At 35.3% G+C, this 22,455-nt stretch overlaps 1 protein-coding gene across 1 annotated transcript; it reads right to left on the bottom strand.

The window, feature by feature from the left end:
• Nucleotides 1-4,435: 4,435 nt before the first annotated feature.
• Nucleotides 4,436-20,239, bottom strand: LOC105051518 (la-related protein 6B). Its single transcript, XM_010932006.4, has 10 exons — nt 19,726-20,239; nt 17,875-17,956; nt 10,329-10,423; nt 10,080-10,151; nt 9,907-9,986; nt 9,731-9,827; nt 6,124-6,171; nt 5,961-6,029; nt 5,160-5,291; nt 4,436-4,920 (listed from the first exon to the last, which is right to left on the bottom strand). The coding sequence occupies exons 1-10, from the start codon at nt 20,158-20,160 to the stop codon at nt 4,654-4,656; spliced, it is 1,377 nt and encodes a 458-aa protein (XP_010930308.1). The 5' UTR covers nt 20,161-20,239; the 3' UTR covers nt 4,436-4,653.
• Nucleotides 20,240-22,455: the final 2,216 nt, after the last annotated feature.

Below are 22,455 nucleotides of genomic sequence, written 5' to 3'. Positions count from 1 at the left end.
ACCACCAAGCTTGTCTTGATTTGTTTTTGATAACAAGTCTTCTCTCAAACAAAAAATATCTTTTGGCCTTTTTTTTTTTCCCATGTTGTTCAGTGCTCTAGTATTCTTCTCAAAAAATGGAAGCCATCCACAAGAGTCTAGGATGGAAACATAAGCATCATGCTATATATAAGTTCGATATTCCTATGCAAACATATAACATGAAGATTATGTTCGATGTTCCTATGCAAATATCTTCATGCTATATGCTTCCCACATCCTTGCTCGGATAAACCGGTGAGTCTTTAAGCCATCTGTGATATGGATTGATGCTAGAAGGGGTGAGGTTTAGGTTCCATCAAGCTAGCAGCATCATGCTACTTTTTCATGGGGAGCGATTGCACCCAACCATGTGTTTTCTACATTTAAAAGAGCAAACTTTCTCCTAAAACATATTGGACATGTTTCAGCAATTTGGAGTCTATACAGGGACAAATTATTGTGTTTAAGAGACATCCTAATCTAAGACCAAGTTGCACTGGGTTAGAGCTGGGAGGTATAGGAGTTTGGTTTACTTTGCATTTTCCTTCAACTTAGCCGAACCCTCAAAAGTTTCAACCCTATTTGAAAGATTACTACTTCAACGTAGACTATGATAGACTAAGCATTTCATTTTATGGGCATCCAAACTACAAGTAACATAAATTCGTCCTCTTCCTTTTTGGCATCTAAAACTTATTTGAATAGAAATACAAAACTTAAGCATCTAATTAAAGCATTAAATCCATCAAATAATAAAAATATAGTATCAAATATCAGACTTGATTCATACCAACCTTAATTAATCATGCCAATATGATTATCATTTCTAGTGTATTAAATACACTAAAAATGATAATAATGCTGACATATCTTACGATGAATGGCAATTATATTAGCATATTGTGATTGAGGCTGATATCAATAGTTATACTAGATATAAAAGCAAGGGCAAAATCTTTTGCTTATAAATGATCTTGGCCTTTAAATAGAATTGAAGAAAGCAAGTCCATTCAAGCTCCCCTGAAGAACTTTAAGGAAAACTAAGATTTCAAAAATAAGAAGAAAATTATCATTGAATTTCATCTATAGTTTTTTTGGTCACATTCTGATCAAGAAAATATCAGAATTTCATTGGGATGCATGAATAAGTCAAGGAGAAGTAGGAGGGAGGGGTCAAAATGGAGAAGGTAGCAAAGTAGAGAGCCAAAGAGAGGACGTGATGACAGAGAGAGGGAGGAGGGGAGGAAGCAATAACAGTAGAGATGGGTCAAAAGAGAAAAAGGCAAATGAATGAGGTCACAGCTAAGAGGAGGACAGAGAGAGTAGGCAGAGGAGAAGGCAACAAAGAGGATCAGGTACATGGCTGAGAGAGGGAGGAGGAGGTGGTGAAGGAAATGGTGGAGGAAAGGAGATGGTTGTAGAGGGGGGGAGGATTGGAGGAGTAGATGGTGACAGAGAGATGTTAGAGTCGAGGCAAAGTAGGAGGTGGAAAAAAGGCGGCGGTCTAAAATGATATTGGATTTCCGAAGACTATCCTGATTGAGTCGAGTTAGGTCAGGTCAAGAATTGGCCGACTCAACTTGCAGTTGATTCAGATTATGTAGCCTAATCAAGACTTGGCCCATTGATAGGCTAGGCCCATCCTTAAAATTTAATATATAAATTTTAAAAATTTTCTTCTTGAAACATTGAGATCACTAAGATATGATATAGACAAGTTTTAATTTCTATAAATTATTAAAATTTTATCAAGGCTGGATGTAACAATTATGGATCTCGAAGAGTTTGTTACAAATACTCCAAGATCATCAAATCTAAATATTTTTATAAAAAATTTATGGCTTTCAAAAACTTGAAAAAAAGGGTCTTTACATTGACTACTTAATGCTAAAAGTAGTAAAATTTTGTTAAGGACCATGAAATTTTAGTTGTAAGTTTTGAAGAACTTAAATTTTTATCAAGGCTATGATAACATTATGCCTCTCAAACGGTTCATTGCAAAACATCTGAGATTGTTGAAATCTAAATATTTTTATAAGCAATTAGCGGTTTCAAAAAGAAGAGAAAAAATCATCATTAAATGGACCACTCGACGTAGAAACTAGTAGAATTTTGTTAACATCATCAAAATATTAACCGTAAGTTCTGAAGAATCCTTTGCAAAGAGTTTCAGATTATCAAAATCCAAATTTTCTACAAAATTATATCTTTCAAAAATTAAGAGAAAATAGTTACTATTTTACAAATAAATTTTTAGTCAAAATTCGACCTGATATTGGAATATTAATTTTTGACATAGGCCTTTCAAACAAGTCCACATAAAATGCAATAGCTTTCAACCAGTTGAACGACCATATCCCGGACTTTGATTTTAACACAACTTATAATGTAATTAATTTGTACAATTATAATTATACTACAATAATAATAAAATAATATAGTATGGTACCCTCATCTTCTATAATGCAATAGTTATATCACATTTTTATTTCCAAAACTACAATTCTAACATGAACTGTTACGTAATATAATAATATGAGTTTCATAAAATTTTTGGTTATGATTTACAGGTGACATAAAAAATAATGAACAAAAATCATATGAGGCGGGCACTAGTACAAAAATCATATGGGGCGGACATTAGAGAAAATATTATGGGATGGACTTTACAGTTTACCATGTTTCTCTTAATACTAAATTTAAAAAATAAATCTAAAAGTTAAAGGCTTTTCAACCAACAGAGTTGTAAGTCCCATAATTAAAAAAAAAAAATATTCTCTTTTTTTCTTATTTTAAGTATATATTTTTTATTAATATATATTACATAGCCATATGATATACACTAAATAAATTAATCATTTAGAACATCAATACACACCTTCAAATAAATCGATATATAATTTTTAGAATATGAAATTCATCAATATCTAATATATAATCAGATGATACACACTTAGCAAATTAGTCATCCAGCAACTCAATATGCACATCCAAGCAAAATAATATATAATTTCTAAAATATTATATTCATCAATACATATTATATAATCTAATGATACACACTCATCGACTAGTTGATATATACTGCAAACTTCTTTGATAAGCATCCAACAATAATCCAATACATATCTCCAGGTAAAATATATCCTAAAAATGGTATATCAATTTATCTGAAAGTATGTATTAGATTATTATTAAATATGTATTAAAGAATCTTGCAATATGTATCAGAAAGTTGATAAGTATATATCATTATATCATATAGTACACATTAATGAACATAATGTCCTAAAAAATATATATTAATTTACTTAGAGATATAGATTCGACTGCTAAATGATTAATTTGCTAAATATGTATCACCTAATCATGTACTATGGATTGATGAATTTCATATTCTGAAAACTATATATCAATTTATCTAGAATGATATATTGGATCGTTACTAGATATGTATCAAAAAAAATTATAGTATATATCAGTAAGTCGATGAGTACGTACACCATATCATATAATATGTACTGATGAATATAATATGCTAAAAATCATGTGTTAATTTACTTCAAGATATGTATTTAGTGGTCAGGTGACTAATTTGTTAAGTATATATCATCTGACCATATACTATATATCGATGAATTTCATATTTTAAAAATTATATTTTATCAATTTTGCTGAAGATATGCATTGACTTACTTGATGATTAATTTGCTTGGTATATATCACTTAACCATATAATATATATTGATAAGAAATATATTATGAAAATAAAAAAAATACTATATTTTTTTATTTTTAATTATGAGATGAACGACTCTCTGTTAATAGCAGACTTTAATTTTTAGATTTCTCCTTTAAGATTGATACTAAGATAAATATAACAAAATAGAAGATCCATCCCATATGATATTCTATGATGATGACTCCATATGATTTTTGTTCAAAATAATAAACTCAAGAATTATAAACTCAAGACTCCAGCTGCATGTGCATTCTTTTGATCGAAATCATGGCTCCATGTTAAAAGTATATAATTTTATTTAAGAGCATAGAAATTATATAAGGTGATCACTTCTTAGCGGAGAAACTTTATAAGTTGCTCGCTTCTTGCAAAATGAAAGATCAACAATGAATAGTAGATGTGTAATTACTTGATAAAGGGAGATTTGCAAAAAACAAAGTGTGATTAAACCAGAAAATATCATCAATTTTTCATGCATCAAGGACACCCAATGATGTCCTTTGCATCAAGGATACTAGGCTACGCATCATGGTCCTGTACTAATTCTTATGAATTTTTTTTTTTCACGAACTATCGACTTAAGGGGTGTAAAAGAACAAAATATGGTCCTGTACCAACTTTTATGATATTTCTTTTCCACCAGAACTGTCAACTAAACGGGGGTAAAGAATGTAACAAAATATAAAAACCGGTTACTGCGTTTCAATCCAGACACCCAAAAAGCCTCCAAAAGGAAAAAAAAATGTAAGGCAGAATCTGACTTCAAGACAGGTCCAGAACAAGGCATCCGCCAAAAGCAATGCCTGAGCTATAACAGCACTATTACACCTTTCTATCAACAACACACCAAACAGCATGTTTTTCAGGACGACCTATTTATAGAAAGGTCTTTATACCATACTGGTGGCGGTTACCAGCTTTCCCCTACCCATGGTGAATCCTCTCGTCCCATCCGGCATGCGAGGACCGGGAGGTTGCTTATTAGCCACCACTGGCTGTTCAGTATGGACAGGATGACTCGAGGGTGAACTGCCAATCATATGACCTCCATTAAGATTATTGTTGTGATACTGGCCACGTCCTCGACCCTTCCCTCCCCGGCCCCGACCTCTCCCTCTCCTCAGTCCACCATCTTTTTCACTGAAAAGAGCCTCACCCTGTCCAAGGTAGCTAATTAGGAAAACTAAATGCCATAACCTGGCCTTTTGTTTAATTGGAACAAGAAAATGACCATTCTTTGCCATCGGCAAAAAAGGTCTAACAGATATGGAACAGAGAACAGAACAGCGAATCAGTAATGATGGGTAAATCAACAAACAGTTAGCTGAGCCTTTTTTGGAAATAAACTAAATTCAGCACTGCAAATAAAATGCACCAGAGGATTATAGTTCCTTACCACATTCTCATATAGTTGAGAAGGATCTTCCACCAGCTTATCATTTGGCTGGTCAGATGTGGAGACATCACCCTCTCCATTAACATCACCTTCATGCGCTCCCTTTCTCCCTCGAACTGGCCCATGTTTTGTCTGGAGTTTTAATGGGAAAAAATAAGTAACAAATAGCATCTGAAAGATTTTGCCCCCAAAAAGCATCTGAAAGGATGTCATGAAAGCATAACCATGTTCAAAGAATGTTTGCTCTACAATCAAGAAACTAGATGAGTTGGAATTTGCCAACATTTACAAATAGGTTTAAATCAAGAAGACTGGATTTTTCATAAAATATTTATTTTTATAACAACATATATTCCAAAAGAATCCACATATTATACTAATAATTTCAAAGTTTGCCATGGTATTATGGTGAAAAGCTATCAACAGATGTTATCCTTAGAATGTTTTACCATCTTTCTTCACCTAGCATACAAATTTGTAAATAGTATAGGAGGTTTTGAATGGCCCTTAGTGTTGCTTGAAGAATATCCCATATTTGGACAGAAACAGATGGAATGAGAAGTTGGAGGGAATCGGACAGTTTCCAGTGATGCCCATGCATGAGAAGCAAGCTCCTTTAAAAGGTGTTTTGTGGTAATCCCAGGAAGCATGGGATTGTGGGATCTACTTACTTTCTAGTTCTCCCTCCTTTGCCACCAGTTCTAGTTCAAGGCTTTTCAGCACATGAATGGAATATCATACTGATACAATAGCAGGACACACAAAGACCCCTTCATTGAAAGCAAAGATAATGGTTAATACCATGCATTTAAGCAATAAACGAACTCGGAGCCCGCTTCTCCAGTTCTTCTCATCATTAAGCTCAGCAATCTGCAAGCCAGGAAAACCAGTATAGCCAGAGGATAACGTGATGAGGATACACAACCACATCAAAGCAAAATGTAGAATTCAGTTCCAAACTTACTGCTTTCTCAGCATCTTCAACAGTCTCATACTCAATAAATGCATGCAACTGCACATGAATTAAACAAATTAAACAAAAAACAAAATTCAAAATATGAATAAGAATCAGTTTTATGCATGAAAACACACACACAAGGCAACTGTGCTACATTATAAAATGGAACATTGCTAAACAGGTCATCTGCAAGTCTTAATGGAGCAACAGCATCTAAAACATACGGAAATTATTATAGTTTTTTTTTTTTTTTTTAAAGAAGAGTATCAACCTAAACCTCAACAGCAGAATTTTAATCTTGAAGACTTAAAATATGTTTGCAAATGTCAGATCCATGAAATAAGTGCTTTGCTACTGTACAAGCAATCACATATATGTGACATATGACAACCAAAGTTCGCAGACAAATCTACTTACAGGTTAAAACTAATATACAAAACTAACACAGAAATTCAAAATATGATTGTTCTAATTAATATATGCACCTACATATAAATAGCTTATGCAAGTTATTTTTTAGGATGACAATCTGACATCTTAACAGAGTTTGAAGAAGTCACAATTGTACATCACCATTAGGCTCATTCCTTGCACAATTGCATGCTTGGAAGAGAAAGAGAAACAGAAAATGCAAATTCAATATCACAAAAGTAAATCTCATATCCAAAAACCTCTTATAATTGTATAACATTCTTTTTGACAGCTAATGTATGCCAGTACAATGTACTTATATCATAAAATTCTATATGGAAACTCCTATAAGAAAGATAATATCACAGCCTACTCAAGCCTTCACTTTTAAAAAACAATGGTCATAATCATAACATTCATAGCCCGTCTCTGCTGCAGAATATGAATCCTGTATCATCCTTTCTGTGCCTGTCATTGCCCAAGCTTTGGAGCGTCACCAAGGTTCAGAAACCCAAAATTATAGTCAGTGGAGACTTTGTTGGATTCCAGCCAAACTTGTGCAGTTGTGCTCATTTCAGCCCCACATCCCTCTAATGTTCTGCCTTTTCAAGCTGATGGATACTGACTTTTAATCAATTTTCCAGCCACTACCACTACCATCACTCATTTCAAAACCGTAGGGCTTCTCTAGAAAGACATCTGGCCCTTACAATTAAAACAAGGGTGGTATGAGAATAGCAGCAAATAGAACATGTCCATGCATTTTGTTTCAATTTCATCTAGCTTCAGATAAAATTTATATGGCTGTTTTCATCCTCTTTCTTCACTTAACATTTGTTTGCTAGTGTTTGATTATTACTACCTATTACACCTCACTCATTTTAGGATAATTTGCTGAATTGATGTTTCTGGATGCCTGCTGACCTTCCAATCAATATGCATCAACCTGAACCTAAAAGCAGGTTATGTTGTCAAAAACACCTTTGTTTTGATCTAGTTAGTGTGAAAAACCTAAATCCGATTGTTATACTGATTTGTCTCAGCTTTTTAACTATATTTCTCACGATCCCGTACACCATTAAATTTTAAAGTCAAGAAGTCTTCAATTCACTCTCAAAGCACCCCCATCTTTGTATCTTGCTACTGAAATTCAGTAAATTACAAGGTTTGCCAAACTGTCCTGAACTGCCCGGTTTGGAGGTACTGAACTTACTAGTTCCACATGGTTTCAGGATGTAATGACCCAGTTCATCCAGGTTACGTTGAGGTCTCTTATATAAAATGCCTCATCCCCCCACCCTTATTTTGATCCTGTTTTTCTCCCGTTTCTCTCCTCACCTCACACTCTCTCTCCTCAATCTCTTTCTTTGGCCCCAAATGCCTTCATCTCCACTGCATCCTCCAGCATCATGCTACCCAGCATTCCCTATTGAGTCGCCACCAACATCTGCCCAACGCCATCACCTGTGACTAGGGTTGGGCCTGGAGGTGTTGACCGGGATCTCGGCACCTCCACCTTCACCGGCTCCAGCATGTCCACCACAACCATTGGTACCTTCCCCCCTCTCTCCCTTGGTGAATCCTAGGGTTACTGACACTTGGCTGTCATGATGCTATATACCATGTTGGTATGTCACCATATCGTACCTTATCAACCCAATACATGACTGGCATAGGTCACATTGCCATCCTTGGTAATTCCTGTTAAACAGTTTGAGTTATTTGTATTCCTTTTTGGATGTTTCACTTCAAAGCTTCTTTTAGATTCCTTTTGCTCATTGCCACTTCAGCACTGATTATACAAATGAAAAGAATGCTCAGCCATGTGGTGACACCATTTATGAAGTGAAAGATTGATGACACCTTTAACAGCTAAATTCCTAGATAAGATGGATGTGAAACTTAATGGAATTAATTATAAAGAAAAACCAATTCTACATAGCTTCATAGGAAGCTTGCTCCAATATGAGGCAGATTTAAAGTTCTTTTGATAATTGAGCTGAGGCCACCTTTGCCTTCACCAGATCAATATTCCTTTTCTAGAAACACATCACTCACTATCGTGTCATGCACAGAATGTTAAATCATGTTGAAATGCTTTGCACATGATAAGGTGACGAAAACATTCAAGAATCTATGTTTGGATAGATGACTTGGCTATAGCTCACAATCAGATGCTACAGATGTGCCTTCCACATGACAACAGAAAGATTAGGTTGCGAGGTGCCAAGACCAACTTCTAATGCATTTCAAACTTAAGTCTCAGTTACCATTCAGACATTCCCCTAACATTTACAAGGCACATTTCATATATAACCATGCTCCTCTCAGTAACGTTGCAATCCACCTGCCTTCACAGAGCTTTGTCCTTGCTGCTCATGATGTTTTTCCACTTATACTTCCAGTAATTCTACTGAAGTACTAGCTGTGCCAAAAGATCATAAGATATAGCAATGCTTTTCAGCAACTATTGTCACGATTGCTAGCTACGAAAGAGACAACAAGCCTTCTGTACCTCAAAAACATGCCCACTCAAGCTGCAAATACCATCATCCACCCCAGCTCAGCAACCTTTGGATAAACATTCAACTATTCAAGGCACCATATTTTGCTTGTTATTATCTACTCATCATACTTCCGGTGAAGATATTTTGTTATTTCTTGCCCCTCTTGCTCACTCATATCGATGCTAAAAACCCACAAATAGTTCCCTCCATTTGTCAGCTTATCAGTCACTGCTGCATGTACTCGTTCCTGCTTTGCGCTTGTTTCATATGGAACTTCATATTAAGAAGCTAATAGGATTGACGGAAAATCAGGTCACTTCTAATTATATGAGTCATCCATATATCTGTTTTGGTACAATGACCTACTTTTGTCTATAAAGCACCATAAAGTCATCTTCATTGACTCTCCCTTTCCTTTGAAAAGATACCCATACACACCTTCAAACTACAAACATCATATATAAAATCCTAAAAATGAAAGAAAGAGGAAAAAAAAGGTCCAAAAAAAAGGAGGTGAAGTGAAAAATTATTCCATAGTATAACTTGTTATGAGAAAAGCATAATCTACAGAGTAAATGCAAATAACCACAAATTAAGCATGCGCATATATACAGTATGACGCTGAAGCATAATGTCTCCCTTGGACAATTTAGTACCTTTATGAAACAAGCATAATAACAGACAAAGATGCATACCCTGTTGCCAAAAAGCATATCAAGTTTTGCTGATTTGTTAGTAGAAGTGGTTGTGCCATTGGTGAGTTGAGGATAACATGTACGGATCATTTTTACACTGCAGTACAGCATTGATTTAAGTGAATGATGTTGAAAAATTGCTGATGGCAAATTTATATATGGAAAGAAATCTCTACCTCCCAACAGCAGAGAAAACCTTCATAAGGTTTTGGTAACAATGATCCTCAGGTAGATTTTCAGCCACAACAATACGCGACTAAAACGAAGAGAGAGGAGACAAAGAAACCCATTATTTACAGTCAGTGAATAAAGTGATGAAATGACTCCAAATAGAACTGGCTAATGTAACCTGCAATTCTTCCATATCTGATTCAGTAAAAGGTTGTTGGCGCCTAACTTTCTTTCCATCATCACTAACAACCTACAAGATAACTATATCCAGTTACCATAGATGGCACAAGTTACAAGTAAACACACATTGGCATCTGCATAATAGTGATGACTAGTAAATGTGTTTGTTTCAGCAGATTTAAGAGAGAGGGTTTGACTGGCTTATGGATGTGCACTAAAACCAGGTAAGCATGCCTAAAGAACTTACGAGTTTTGATGATGTCCGGAGAGCCATAGCCAGCAGGGAATTGTTGTGGACAAGGGCTTTGATTTTCTTGAATGCTGCAATTACTGATATTGGCACTGCACACAAAGCAATGCAAATTCTGAATAACTATGCCAACTTGATCAAAGCAGGTTGGCAGATTTTCTTTCTTATAACCTCCTAGCAGATCGGATATATCATATTGCAGAGTGAGAGAAAATCCACACATATGAGAGAAACAAGTTAAAAAGTGATATGACCTTCCATCCAAAAAAAAAAATGGTGATAATACCTTTCAATGTTTGAGAATAAGCAAAGGAACATTCCTTGTTTAGTTGGGTTCTAACCATTAATGAGCATGTTCTGGACTACGAATTACCCCAGGATCAGTGGCGAAGCAAGCCATAATACAACAAACACTACATATTCATCTCTTCCTCAACTCTAATCAAGAACGAAGCTCAACTTTCAATTTAACTCTCCTTTTCAGCTTAAAGTGATGTATGTAATGTTTAAAAAGACAAGCATGAGGCACGGTTCCAGAGTGGACTTATGCAGGTTAACTTGTAATTCTAAGATGCTCAGGTCACTTCTCATCTGGGAAGAGAGAGCATAGTCATTAGCTCCAGAGTACCCACCCATCATGAGTTATCCTTGGCATATGCAGTAGTTCTCAAGCATGCTACTGAAAGCTAAGGTCATTTACACCCTGCCCTAAATATTTTTTTTCTCAAAAGCAAACACATACCTACAATCGTAGAAATGGATGCAGGAGCAACTAAAACTCAGAGCACTCCAGCTGCCTGGCCAATACATTTTTGGCAACTAGATAATTTTATCACAACCCTCACCTTTTATATACCTCCTAGCACACTTCACAAACACCCAGCTTTTTCAGCAACAATCATTTCATGATCAGTACAACATGCCAGATACATGGACTAACACCAACAATTATCCTGAATTAACAAGGACAAATATGTGTCGAAAATCCCAATCTACATTAAAAAGAAGTGGTCCTTCTCCTAAGGCCTCAAGCATGAAAACCACATATTTATACTTCTATCACTTCTCATCATGCAGCAACAATAATGCATGAGCATTCCCATGGTAAAGCCATATCAATAACTGAGGTTAAAGAAAATATTCAAACATAGTGCATATATAATATTGATAGATAATAAGGTAGATTAAAGTTGAAATAACAAATAATAGAAAAGCACGCCACCAGATGACACCTACTCCTTGCTATTCTTCACCTCCACAATGCAGGTCATTGACCTTTTCACAGAATTGTCAACCCATAAAATTGTCCAAAATAATAGGGGTGGAAAAATCGACACGACCTGCCTTAAACAAGTTTGGGTTTAGATTAAACAGATTTAAGTCGTAAACAGATTGATCCATTTAACCTATTTAAAAATCAGATTGGATTCAAGTTTCAGGCAGCTAATTCGTTTAACCCATTTAATAAATGGGTTGGGACAAGTCGGATCCGGTCGGGTTGTAACCGGTAAACCCACAATACTATGGCTTAAAGCATTTAACGGTTTAAACTGACCGCTGTCATTAATCCTTCACCCTTCGGTCCCATCTCAAGTATAAAAGGCTCTTTACTCTTTCTTCCTCCAGTCCGATTTCTAGATCTAGAGTTTTTGGGTTTCCTCCTCGGTCCTCCACTCCTTCAGTGGCCAGTGCTTCCAGCTTCCTTCCCAATGACGGCCAGACAAACTATAAAGCCAATCCTCCCATGGTTTCCTCCTTTGGTTTCCTCATTCGGTCCTCCTTCGTCACTAGTCTTTGAGAGGAGGTGGCCGTATTCGTCGACACTCGACTGTCGCTGAGGGAGCTCGGATCTACGCCATTTTCTTTCTTCTTTTCCTCCCTAATTGTCGTCGCTAAGGGGACTTGTGACGCTTAGTGCCTTGGCTGCTCAAAATCTAGGTTTTCCCTCTTTTCCTCTTTTGGTGGCCGGTGCTTTCTTCCCCAATGGCCATCTTGAGATCTTGTTATGTTGTGTTTTGTTTGGAACTTCTTTTCGATTTTTATTTGACTAAGAACAATGGATGTTGTTATGTTGCCTTTATTTGGAATTTTAGGTGCTTGTTTGGGTTTTAAGCAATTTTGAGATTGCTTTAAGGTTTGTATGTGGAGGTTATGATGACTTTAGGATATTTGTTTGATAGCTATTTCTAATGGTAATAATTTTGGAGAGCTTCCTATATAGGCAACTAATTGTAGTCATTTTGATTTAGCTGTAGATTAATTATCGGATCTGAGCCTCATCTTCCTCTTCTAGATATGCATGGATCTTCTTTTTCCATTCTTTGCTATTCTAATGATTTTCAGATGCAGTAATCTTGTTGTCATCCTTGAGATGGATGAGAATCTGGATAAGCAGTTCCATATGTTTGAAGTTGTACCACATATTTGTATCCTTAACTCTTTCTCTATTAATATTTTATACTCAATTAAACATTGCTAAAATACAAATTTTTCATGAAGGAACCAAGATGAGTTCCTTCTACGAAATCAGCCCAAAATTATTTCTAGCTAGTTATTTTTGTTCAATCTAAGATGGTCTGGATTTCCTCTGTATTTAATTTTCTATTTGGGTTTTATGTAACATCGTATGATGGATATATAATTCTTGGTGCTAGGCATTTTCAAACTATTATATTTGTTAAATCTTGGTAGTCCTGTATAAAAAAATAGTTGTTGTTTTTTATGTTATATTGATCATTTGATTATTGTTATTATTTAACTCTATTAATTTAAGTTTACTTGTTTTTGATATCTAATTTTGATGTTTATATTTAAGTCTGTTGTCAAGGTTGAACTAAACAAGTCAAAATTCAAATAGTATTGGGCCAAAAATAACCAATTTTCTTAAACAAATAGGTTAAATAGATTAGGTCAGGTTGGTTAAAGAGGTTACTTGTTTAATAAACAGATCGGATCGCATGACCTGTTTATCAAACAGGTCGGGTTCAGATTTGAAAATATGATCTCTTTAATAAATAGATTGACTTCAGATTTGATGTTTTCTAATCCGACCTGCATCTGATCTGACCCGTTTATGGCTTGACCCGACCCGATTGTCACCCGTACAAGATAATTATCTTTGAATAAAAAATTGTAAGATATTGACATAGATGACCTTTTCTATATATGAATTTAGCACACTCAAATTTCAAGAATAATCCTTCAAAAATAATATATGGTAGCGATCACTAAGGGGTTGTTCATTTGCCTACAATTAAATTGCCCAAAATTGGAATTACAGTTACAAAAAAGAAACCTTGTTTAGTTGTCTGCAATTGAAAACTGTAGATGTAAATGGTTGTGTGATGTGAAAAGATATATAATTACCATGTAACTGAGCTGAAAAGATTACTCCTTAAGAAACAGTGAATTGTTCACAATTTCTATTATAGAATAATATTTTATCATATCATTTTTATAAATACAATGGAAAAAAATTGCTACTAAATTACCTTTGGATTATTATAACAATAATTATAATATTAATTATAATAATATAAAGTTATTTGATATTATAATAATTAGACATATATTATAATCATAAATATATATTTAGAGTATTCATTATAATAATTAATAATTATTATACATTATTTATGTACTATTATAATCAAGTTTCGCCGACTTGGAACCGGACCCATGCCGACCAGCTAATAGTATGGCTTGATATGCCCCTGTATTGGAGCCGAACCAACATAGAAACGAAAGCAGAGAGGGGGAACCAAAGAGGAAAAAGGAGAAAGAGGGGGGGACGGAGGGAGAGGAAGGAAAACAAAGGGAGCGAAGGGCGGCCGAAGCCAGAGGAGGGTGGATTCAAAATAGTTCGAAATAGGGGTTCGCCTTTGTTTCTTTTTTTTTTTTGATTTATAACGAGCAAAGTCGGCAACTGCGTTTCGGACTTCATCTTTTTTTTTTTTTGAAAAAATTTTGGATGAAGTTGCCAACTTCGTTCGTTATAAATCAAAAAAAAAAATCGAAATAGGGATGAACCCTTGTTTTGAATCTACCCTCCTCTGACCTTGACCACCCTCCACTCCTTCGGCGTTGGCTCGCCGGCCATCAGAGAGCTCGCAACGGCATCGCCGCCCATCCGGAGGAATCCAATGATCCAATGAGGTCTCTCTCTCTCTCTCTTCTTCCCTCCTTCCGACCTTATCGAGCTCAAAAAGAGCTCCGACGGCCTCAAATGGCCGTCAGAGGCCTCTCTCTCTCCCTCTCCTTCTCCTTCTCTCCCCCCTTTCTCTTCCACTCTTTTTCTCCCTCCCTCCGAGATGACCACTGTGCCATTTTTCATGCCAGAACCGAACTGGTATCCCACCGATATAATTCAGCATAGCTTGAATCGTCCCATTCAGAATGGTTCCGCAAACGGTGCAAAGGTGTGACCAACCTCAAGTTTGAATTACCATATGTATGTACAAACAGAAACTCAGGTTCGAATTACCAATTATATGTACAACATATTTCTAGATATATACTCCAAAACTTTCCTATGTTATCTGACACTTGCATCTAGCACCAAAAATCTGTGTTAGATACATATCCCAACCAAATATGTATTAGAAGTTGAATACTTATGAAGTTCTATGGTTCCCACTTAAGGATTGGTAGAGAATAGAACTCTTCCAACAATGAGTTTGACCCTCTATTTTCATGTTAGCACTGAGCATTCTTTCTTTTCAATGATTAGACAAGGATGTAGGTGTTGAAATAACATTAGAAAATGTTATTTTCTTGTATTCTTAAGCTAATCGAAAGTTCAGATGAGAAACATGTATACCAAAAGACCTCAACAAACAATATCTTCTTAAGTTTATTTTTAATGTTTAAACAAATAAATATTAAAGATATAGATATATAATTTAGTTTAAATTATAATTTACCCTATGCATCCCTTATCTCCTTTTTTTCCCACTAATCGAGTCGAGTACTTGGACACATGTCTGAAGCCGATTCTTACATCCGTGTCTGTACAACAACAAAAATTCCTATCAAAATAGATTTTTGCTTATTATTACTGTCAGCACAATTGTACACAATTGTACTGCATCCATGTTTAAACAACTATGTGTTCCCAATGTTCATTTTGCCAGTAAAAATTAAATGAAGTTACATTATGCTCCTCAAATTATCATGCAAGTCAAATCTTGCTACTTTTCTCCTTCATCTGATCCACCATTAAGAGCTCTCATACCATCACAACCCATCAGTTAAACAACCCAAATAAGGTAATCAATACGTTATTCATCATGTTAATGATAGATGCATGCACATGTAATACATATATCTTTCGATATGCCTCCTTAAAAAGTTTCCATAATATACATGGTTTCATCAAGCATACCTGTTCTCAATGATCTTATATCAACAGAAAGTCTTATATGAAATATAATGTTTAAGTTGTCAGCTGAAGAAATTGAGAAATTACCTTTCCTTGGTAAAAATTACAGGGAAAAAAACACAGAGTCTGTTCAAGCTAATACTTTTACCGTACAAGCATTTGTTTTGAATATAAAATATAAATCCCAGCTTATTATTTTATACGCCATAATAGTTAGGTCCTTACTTCAAAACCCTATGCAAGTGCATTCATATGACCACTTCCTAGGCATTCATTTGTTCGGTTTTTTTTTTTTTTTTAAACAGAGAATTACTTCCTTATAATCTTCCCATCACAAACCCAACACTAAACCCAACTAGAACTATCAAAATCCCTCTTTCATCACCATGTTACACAAGCAGACAACTAGTTTTGCAAGCTTCCTTTTTGTCATGCCCATGTCTATGTACCATATATAAGAAGATATGTGGCCTTTTGAAATGTTATTGGTAGTGTACAAAATCAGACACTACCTTTGTTCTTTTCCTTTATAACTCATTTTGGCAACACGGTGTTCCCATATCAAATATAGATCACAGAATATTGATACAATGCATCCATCAATTCACTATGATATGAATTAAATTTACCATTCTGATTGATACTTGCAAATAGAATCACTACAAATTTACTTTTTCTCTCCTTTTTTTTTTGATCCATATAAAGATATGCTAAATTCATTAAAAACCTAAACATTTTACCAAATTTCCTTCACATCATTCCAAAATTTTATATAAGGTATCTTTTGGAATAATATATTCAGAATGTTACCAAACTCGAATTAAAACCCTATGTTAAACTAATTGTAGCTTAAAAGTATTGAGTCTATTGACAATATATGAGAGTCCAAGTTTGGTAATTTACAAGTTGCTTTCACAATGTCTTGATAGCTAGGTCACACCTGCTATGCATTTCATAATTGCATATCAGGATATGAGGTAATTAAAAGTATGATCTAAATGTCATAAGTATATAATGCTATTTGGTTGTTGTATTCAAGAAATGGTTCATATGGTGAATCAGGCAGCTCTACCATTATACATATGATTATCAGCGTTGCCAAGCATATTTTGAGTTATAAGGGTAAGAATCACAACACTTACACATTAGATCCATATTGTGCACAACCCTTGCATTTTTTTTTTGTTCTTTTAAACTCCAAGAACTGGACAGTATTCAAGATGTTATGAAACAAGACCAGATGGATTTTATCTTGCCTGAATGCCTAATAACAACATTTGCGCATCATCCCATCTTGTGTGGGAAATGTAATGCCTTGGATTTAAAAGACAAAGACAAGAGGAAGAGGGATCAAAAAGGCCATCAATCCTAGATTATAGCACTTTTGCCAGAATTCAGTTCACCATTTAAGTAGATTACCATATCTATACAACAATATAGATGGTCAGTTAAACTCCAAATCAAATACCAGACTGCTACCCTTCCCAACATACAAAGTTACTTTCCTCTTTCACACAACGGACCTTCCCCAGATCCTTATATACGAGAGAGCATTTAATATGCAGATTTAATTTTTTAAATTAAGATATACTGTATATTGGTGAAATATAACATGAAGCCTTTACCGGATAGACACTCAAAGATAAAACATGTTCTTGATTTTCCTTAATATTTTATTTCTGTTGGACGATCCAAGCATAATTTAATAACCACAAGCAAAACCACTAAAACGTTATCTGTCACCCTACAAAATAAATAAATAAAAGTTACAGCTACCCTCTATTGAAGTGAGGGCCCTGAGTCCCAAGTTTATTGCTGCTCATCAACAGAAATGTCCCCTAAGCCCATCAGCAACTGCCCATGGCCGAACCACCTAAAGTGCGATAAATGTTATAAGGTTCTAACACCATCAAATTTATTTTGTGAACATTACAATTTAGACATTTATAGCATGACTAATTGGGCTTTTTCAAAAAAAAAAAAAAATGTTTGCACCTTGATCATCCTTAAAAGCATATCAATACTGGAGATAAGCTTACCTATTAAAAAAAGGCTAACAAAAATAAGATTCTAATCTTGATCTCAATAAAAAGTACCAAACATAAAAATCAAAATAAATAAAAAAACTTTAGAATTAAAATCTACTTAAGAAAAATACTTTACCAAATCCCTCCGGATCTTTACTAATGAACCTCATCAGGTGTTCAGTGGTAGCCAAATTTATGTCACTAAAATAATACTCCACCTGCAAATATTAAAAATGAATATGTGAAAAAAGAAAGTCATATCCACATATCATAGTGTTACACAATCATCAAAGCAATTTAATTTTGCATCAGAAACTAGTCATGTCGGCAATATTTAGCTAAGGAGGCAAAAAATGAGTTACATGGGCAGGTTAAAAACAGCTTATTTAAAGTGATAGTCATTCGTTATTTGATTGTTATACTTTTTCCTTACTTAAAATGTGACTTATTTGACTTAAGGATTAAAAAAAAAAAAAAGCAGCTAACAAACTTCGAAAGAGAAGAGGTAAGTCAAAAGGAGAAATCAACAGATCATACTCCAATCAACTCTTTCAACAAGTGCTAAAGTCAAATTGAGAGTCTATTGTAAGAAGTTTACAAAAGATCCATCAAAATTGAATCGTAGAACAACCCAGTAAGCTGAACCTATTCAAAAGTTATTGGAAATGCAGGTTTAAAGGAACCACCAAGCATTAAAAAAAAAAAGTTTCTAAAAGTGTTCTTGAGCCAATTATTTATGTAAACATGGGAGTCAACTGCATAGGTTTACAGGCTTCATCAAAACTGGATCGTAGAGCAGCCCACTCCCATACCAAAGATAAACCACTCATTAGAAAGTCATTTCTGAATGTTATGCAGACTTTTCATCAACTAGCTACAAATTAAACTAGTAAATATGCAATCACTATAACAACCCAGGACCTCACCAGAAAAAAAAGTTGGAAGGTGTTATCTGAATTTTTTGACTCTGTATAAGTGTTCAAGATTTATCCAATGCCGGACTAAACACATCTTCCCACACAAGTCATCACGTACTCCCCTTGTTTAAGGCCTAATGTCCTTGTTAGGTTAAAGGTGCAAATCCATTCAAATCTAATTACACACATCATGCCCATGGTCAATTAAATAGATCCTTGCTATAGTATCTCCTAGTCCACATAGACTACAGACCTGATCCACCTTTTATACAAACCCAGGACCTCATCCAAGAAAACTAACCGGGAAGTATTATTTGGATTCCATATCCATGCATAAGTATCCAATATCTATTCAATGTATAGCTGATGTGGGACTAAGCAAATACCCGCATTGGCCCTCACATACAATTTCAACAAGTCAACTTTAAGATAGGAATAACAAAGACCTGAACTATAATTATAAGACAAAAAGTAATATGAGCCATGTCAACATGGCAATCTGTTTGCTTGAATCCAAAAAAAAAAAAAAAAAAGGCCCTTAAAACACCAACAATGTTATTCACTACATGTCAATCGAGTTTTGAAAGCCAAATACACAAAAAATCATCACAAATCATTCAAATTGTCACCTGGTGCCTCATGGCACAAGAATGAGGTTTCTATAGTAAACAAAGGTTTAAAGCCTTCTAAACAGGATTGCTCAGTAAGAGCTCATGCATAATGAAACGAGCTTTCCCATATAGAAATGACGATAGAGACCTGCTGACTAATTCCAGTATATGATGCATATACAGACAGGCACTTTGTTAAAACATATGACTGAGAATGGATGGTCCAAATGGCTAAAACTTCAGCAGCACTGATTTGATAACTAGAATCCTACATAAAACTACAGCCAATGGACAATGATTTTCTATAATTAGCGAGTCACTCCGTTGATCATGTTCCATGGAAACACAAAATCCAGGCTCTATAATCTTCTTTCCAAGGCTTATGATCAACTACACCAGAATCAAAGAACAAATTTTATGAGCATGAAACTAAACGAAAGAATTCAAGAAATCACTCACCTGCTTCGTAATCTTCTGAATAACTTCGTCCGAGAGCCCGTCCCTCGCTGGCGGAGCGGGATCCGAATCAGCCAGTGCCGGGACCGCCTCCTGCTCCCCAAACCCCGCACCGCCTCCGCCGCCATAGTATTCGAACGAGCTCGGCACCGGAGCAAAAAACGGCGGGCTCGGGGGGGCGGGGTGGTAGACGTGCATCATCGGAGGCGGGCCGTGGTGGATCGGGACCAGTCGTGGCTGGCGCGCATCGATCCGATCCACAGCCGGAAGAGGGAGAGGCGGCGCCGCCCTCGGGACGAACTCGGGCGCCTGGGCGTTGAGGCGGCTGGAGGAGGTGGTCCGGGAGAGTTCGGGGTCGCCGGAAACCTCCGGCGGTCGGACGCCGGAGGCCCCAGCCTCGGGGATTTCTAGGGTTTGTTGGAGGATTTCTTGGTCCATTTTGCTTTCTTGGCCTAGGGTTTTGAGTAGAAGCCCGAGAGGGCGGAGAATAACGGAGAGGAAATTCTCAAGAAAATGTGGGGTTCTATTGCGGGTATTTATAGGCTGACCCCCAAACGACGCCGACAGCGCACGGGAGAGATGGGTCGGAAGAACGAAGCGCGTTTAAACAACCCTATTAAGTAAAATACCTTTCTTTTCATATATTTACGGAAAGGCCACTGATCCTTCTTCGTGGCTGTTTTCTAGTGGATAGACTGCGTGTCCCGGGATTGTAACTAAGGGTGGCCGTCGGATGGTGTTAGATGGGACTGGATCGGGTGAGTGCGGTGGATCACCGAAACACGATGCTGGGTGGGACGCTGTTCACGGGAGCCGTTGGATCTGACACACGGTGAGATCGGACGATCAATGGAACATGCGAACCGGGAAACCAATCAGGGTCGTGCTTCGTGAGCACAAGATGACGCCTTTTGATCAGCGTCAGATAGCGAACTCTCCCTGTATCCCCGTCGGTGGTCGTTTCCAGTGAGGAATGATGGCTACGTAGCGCAATCATGTCTCCGACTTGCTTCACCGCAGTGCTCCGAGGAGGCCCAATCACTACCGTTTGATGACGCCCGCCGGTACCCTCTATGTCCACATGACCTACAGTGGAGTTGCCCCACGCCACTCGTCGTCAGGGATAATAATTTTTGACACGACGAATCCGAAACGTATATGAAACGAAAAAATTTGGTTTTAAATTGAGCTTATACAAGCTCAGACCGAAAATAGATCAACATGATTACGGTCATGAATTGACTCGTGAATTCAAAATAAATTTATATAATTTATTTAATATTTTTATAAATTTATTAAAAAAATTATTTATGTCCCGTCCATAATAACCTTGTGATTTTTGATATTGTGCATTTTGAAGTGAGAGTCTCTATGGTTTTAAGAGGAGACGTATGGTTTAATTTATAAATTTTTATTATATTATATTAGTAAACTATATTAATGTGTATTTTGCAAACTATTGATTGTTATATGATGTTTAAATTTTACTGATTTGTAAAATTTAAAAAAAGATATATTTATATTAGTATAATTTAATTATTTTTATATTGAAATAGATTTTAATGAATAATTGATGTAGATTTTTAAATATATTTATAATAAATTTATTGCATCACTCAGTTATAGTTTGTGGCTGGATATTTGTACGGTCCTTTTTATTTACTTTAATTTATATATATTGATATTTTTTACAGTTTAATTAAATTTTAAAAAAATCAGATTTATTTAATATTTTTTAAATTTTTTATATCAATTTTGTTAATTGTGTCATAAACGTATCGTATTCGTATCGGAACGACACGATCCATTTAATAATTGGGTTACGCAGATGAACCGTTTAATAAATAATCTGTATATGAATTATGAATCCCAACCCATGTAATAATCATGACGTGTCCATATTTAGATTATATAGATCGTGTCGTAAATGGATAATCGCCAACATAAAATGTCACTCTTAATCGTAGCTTAATGTTAGTGCTTGATGCCAATAAATATTTTTTTTGATAATAATATAAATAAATATTTTTGATAATAAAATTAGGATAAAAATTTACCACATCAACACATTCCAATCTTATCTTAATCTATCAATACACATGATACAGAGGGTGCACCAATATTAGGTATCCCAAATAAAGTATTAAATAAAATATATCAATATAGTATAGTATTGATATAAGATGTACCAAATGAGCGTATTATGATTTATGGGCATCCAATAATCCTTTGCATCTACTTTCCAACATGACAAAAATATCTTTTCCTTGGCTGAAGATTATCGAAAGTGTTTTTCCTAAACGGAATCAATTGAGAAGCATTCAATTATTCTCAAATTATTTATGGTCTTACCATTCATTTGTGACTTAATTTCAACTAATTCAAAAATATTAATGTTTTGTGATAGACTCCTTATTTATAAAGATTTTTTATCTATTTACAATTAATTTTAAAAAAATTATCAAAATAATATCAAGCTCAAACTATTTATGAAAATACTTCTCAGAAGAAAGTTGTCCTTTCAAAAGGTGATTTTCTTTAACAAATCACCAATCTGACCGCCAGCTAGGGGTCAGGTAGACCAGAGAATGAGTCGTCCTTCGATAGGATGGCTTTATAACATAAATATAAATAAATAAATAAATAAGCAATGAGTCGTCCAAGTTAATGTCCTCATTTATTTTATTCTCTATTAACTTTAAAACATAAATATAAATAAGCAAATACCCCCCT

This window comes from Elaeis guineensis, chromosome 9 (assembly GCF_000442705.2).
Source record: "Elaeis guineensis isolate ETL-2024a chromosome 9, EG11, whole genome shotgun sequence".
NCBI classification, from domain to species: Eukaryota; Viridiplantae; Streptophyta; class Magnoliopsida; order Arecales; family Arecaceae; genus Elaeis; species Elaeis guineensis.
The sequence above is the reverse complement of the archived record's forward strand: the minus strand, read 5'-3'. Positions and strand labels throughout refer to the sequence as shown.

Bases quoted from the DNA above. Each gene is read 5' to 3' on its own strand.
- LOC105051518 (XM_010932006.4), bottom strand. From the start codon at position 20,160: ATGGACCAAGAAATCCTCCAACAAACCCTAGAAATCCCCGAGGCTGGG. The intron at 10,152-10,328 runs GTAAGTTCTTTA...GTTATCTTGTAG, and splicing joins TCCGGACATCATCAAAACTC to GTTGTTAGTGATGATGGAAA. The intron at 6,172-9,730 runs GTATGCATCTTT...ATTCATGTGCAG, and splicing joins ATATGCTTTTTGGCAACAGG to TTGCATGCATTTATTGAGTA.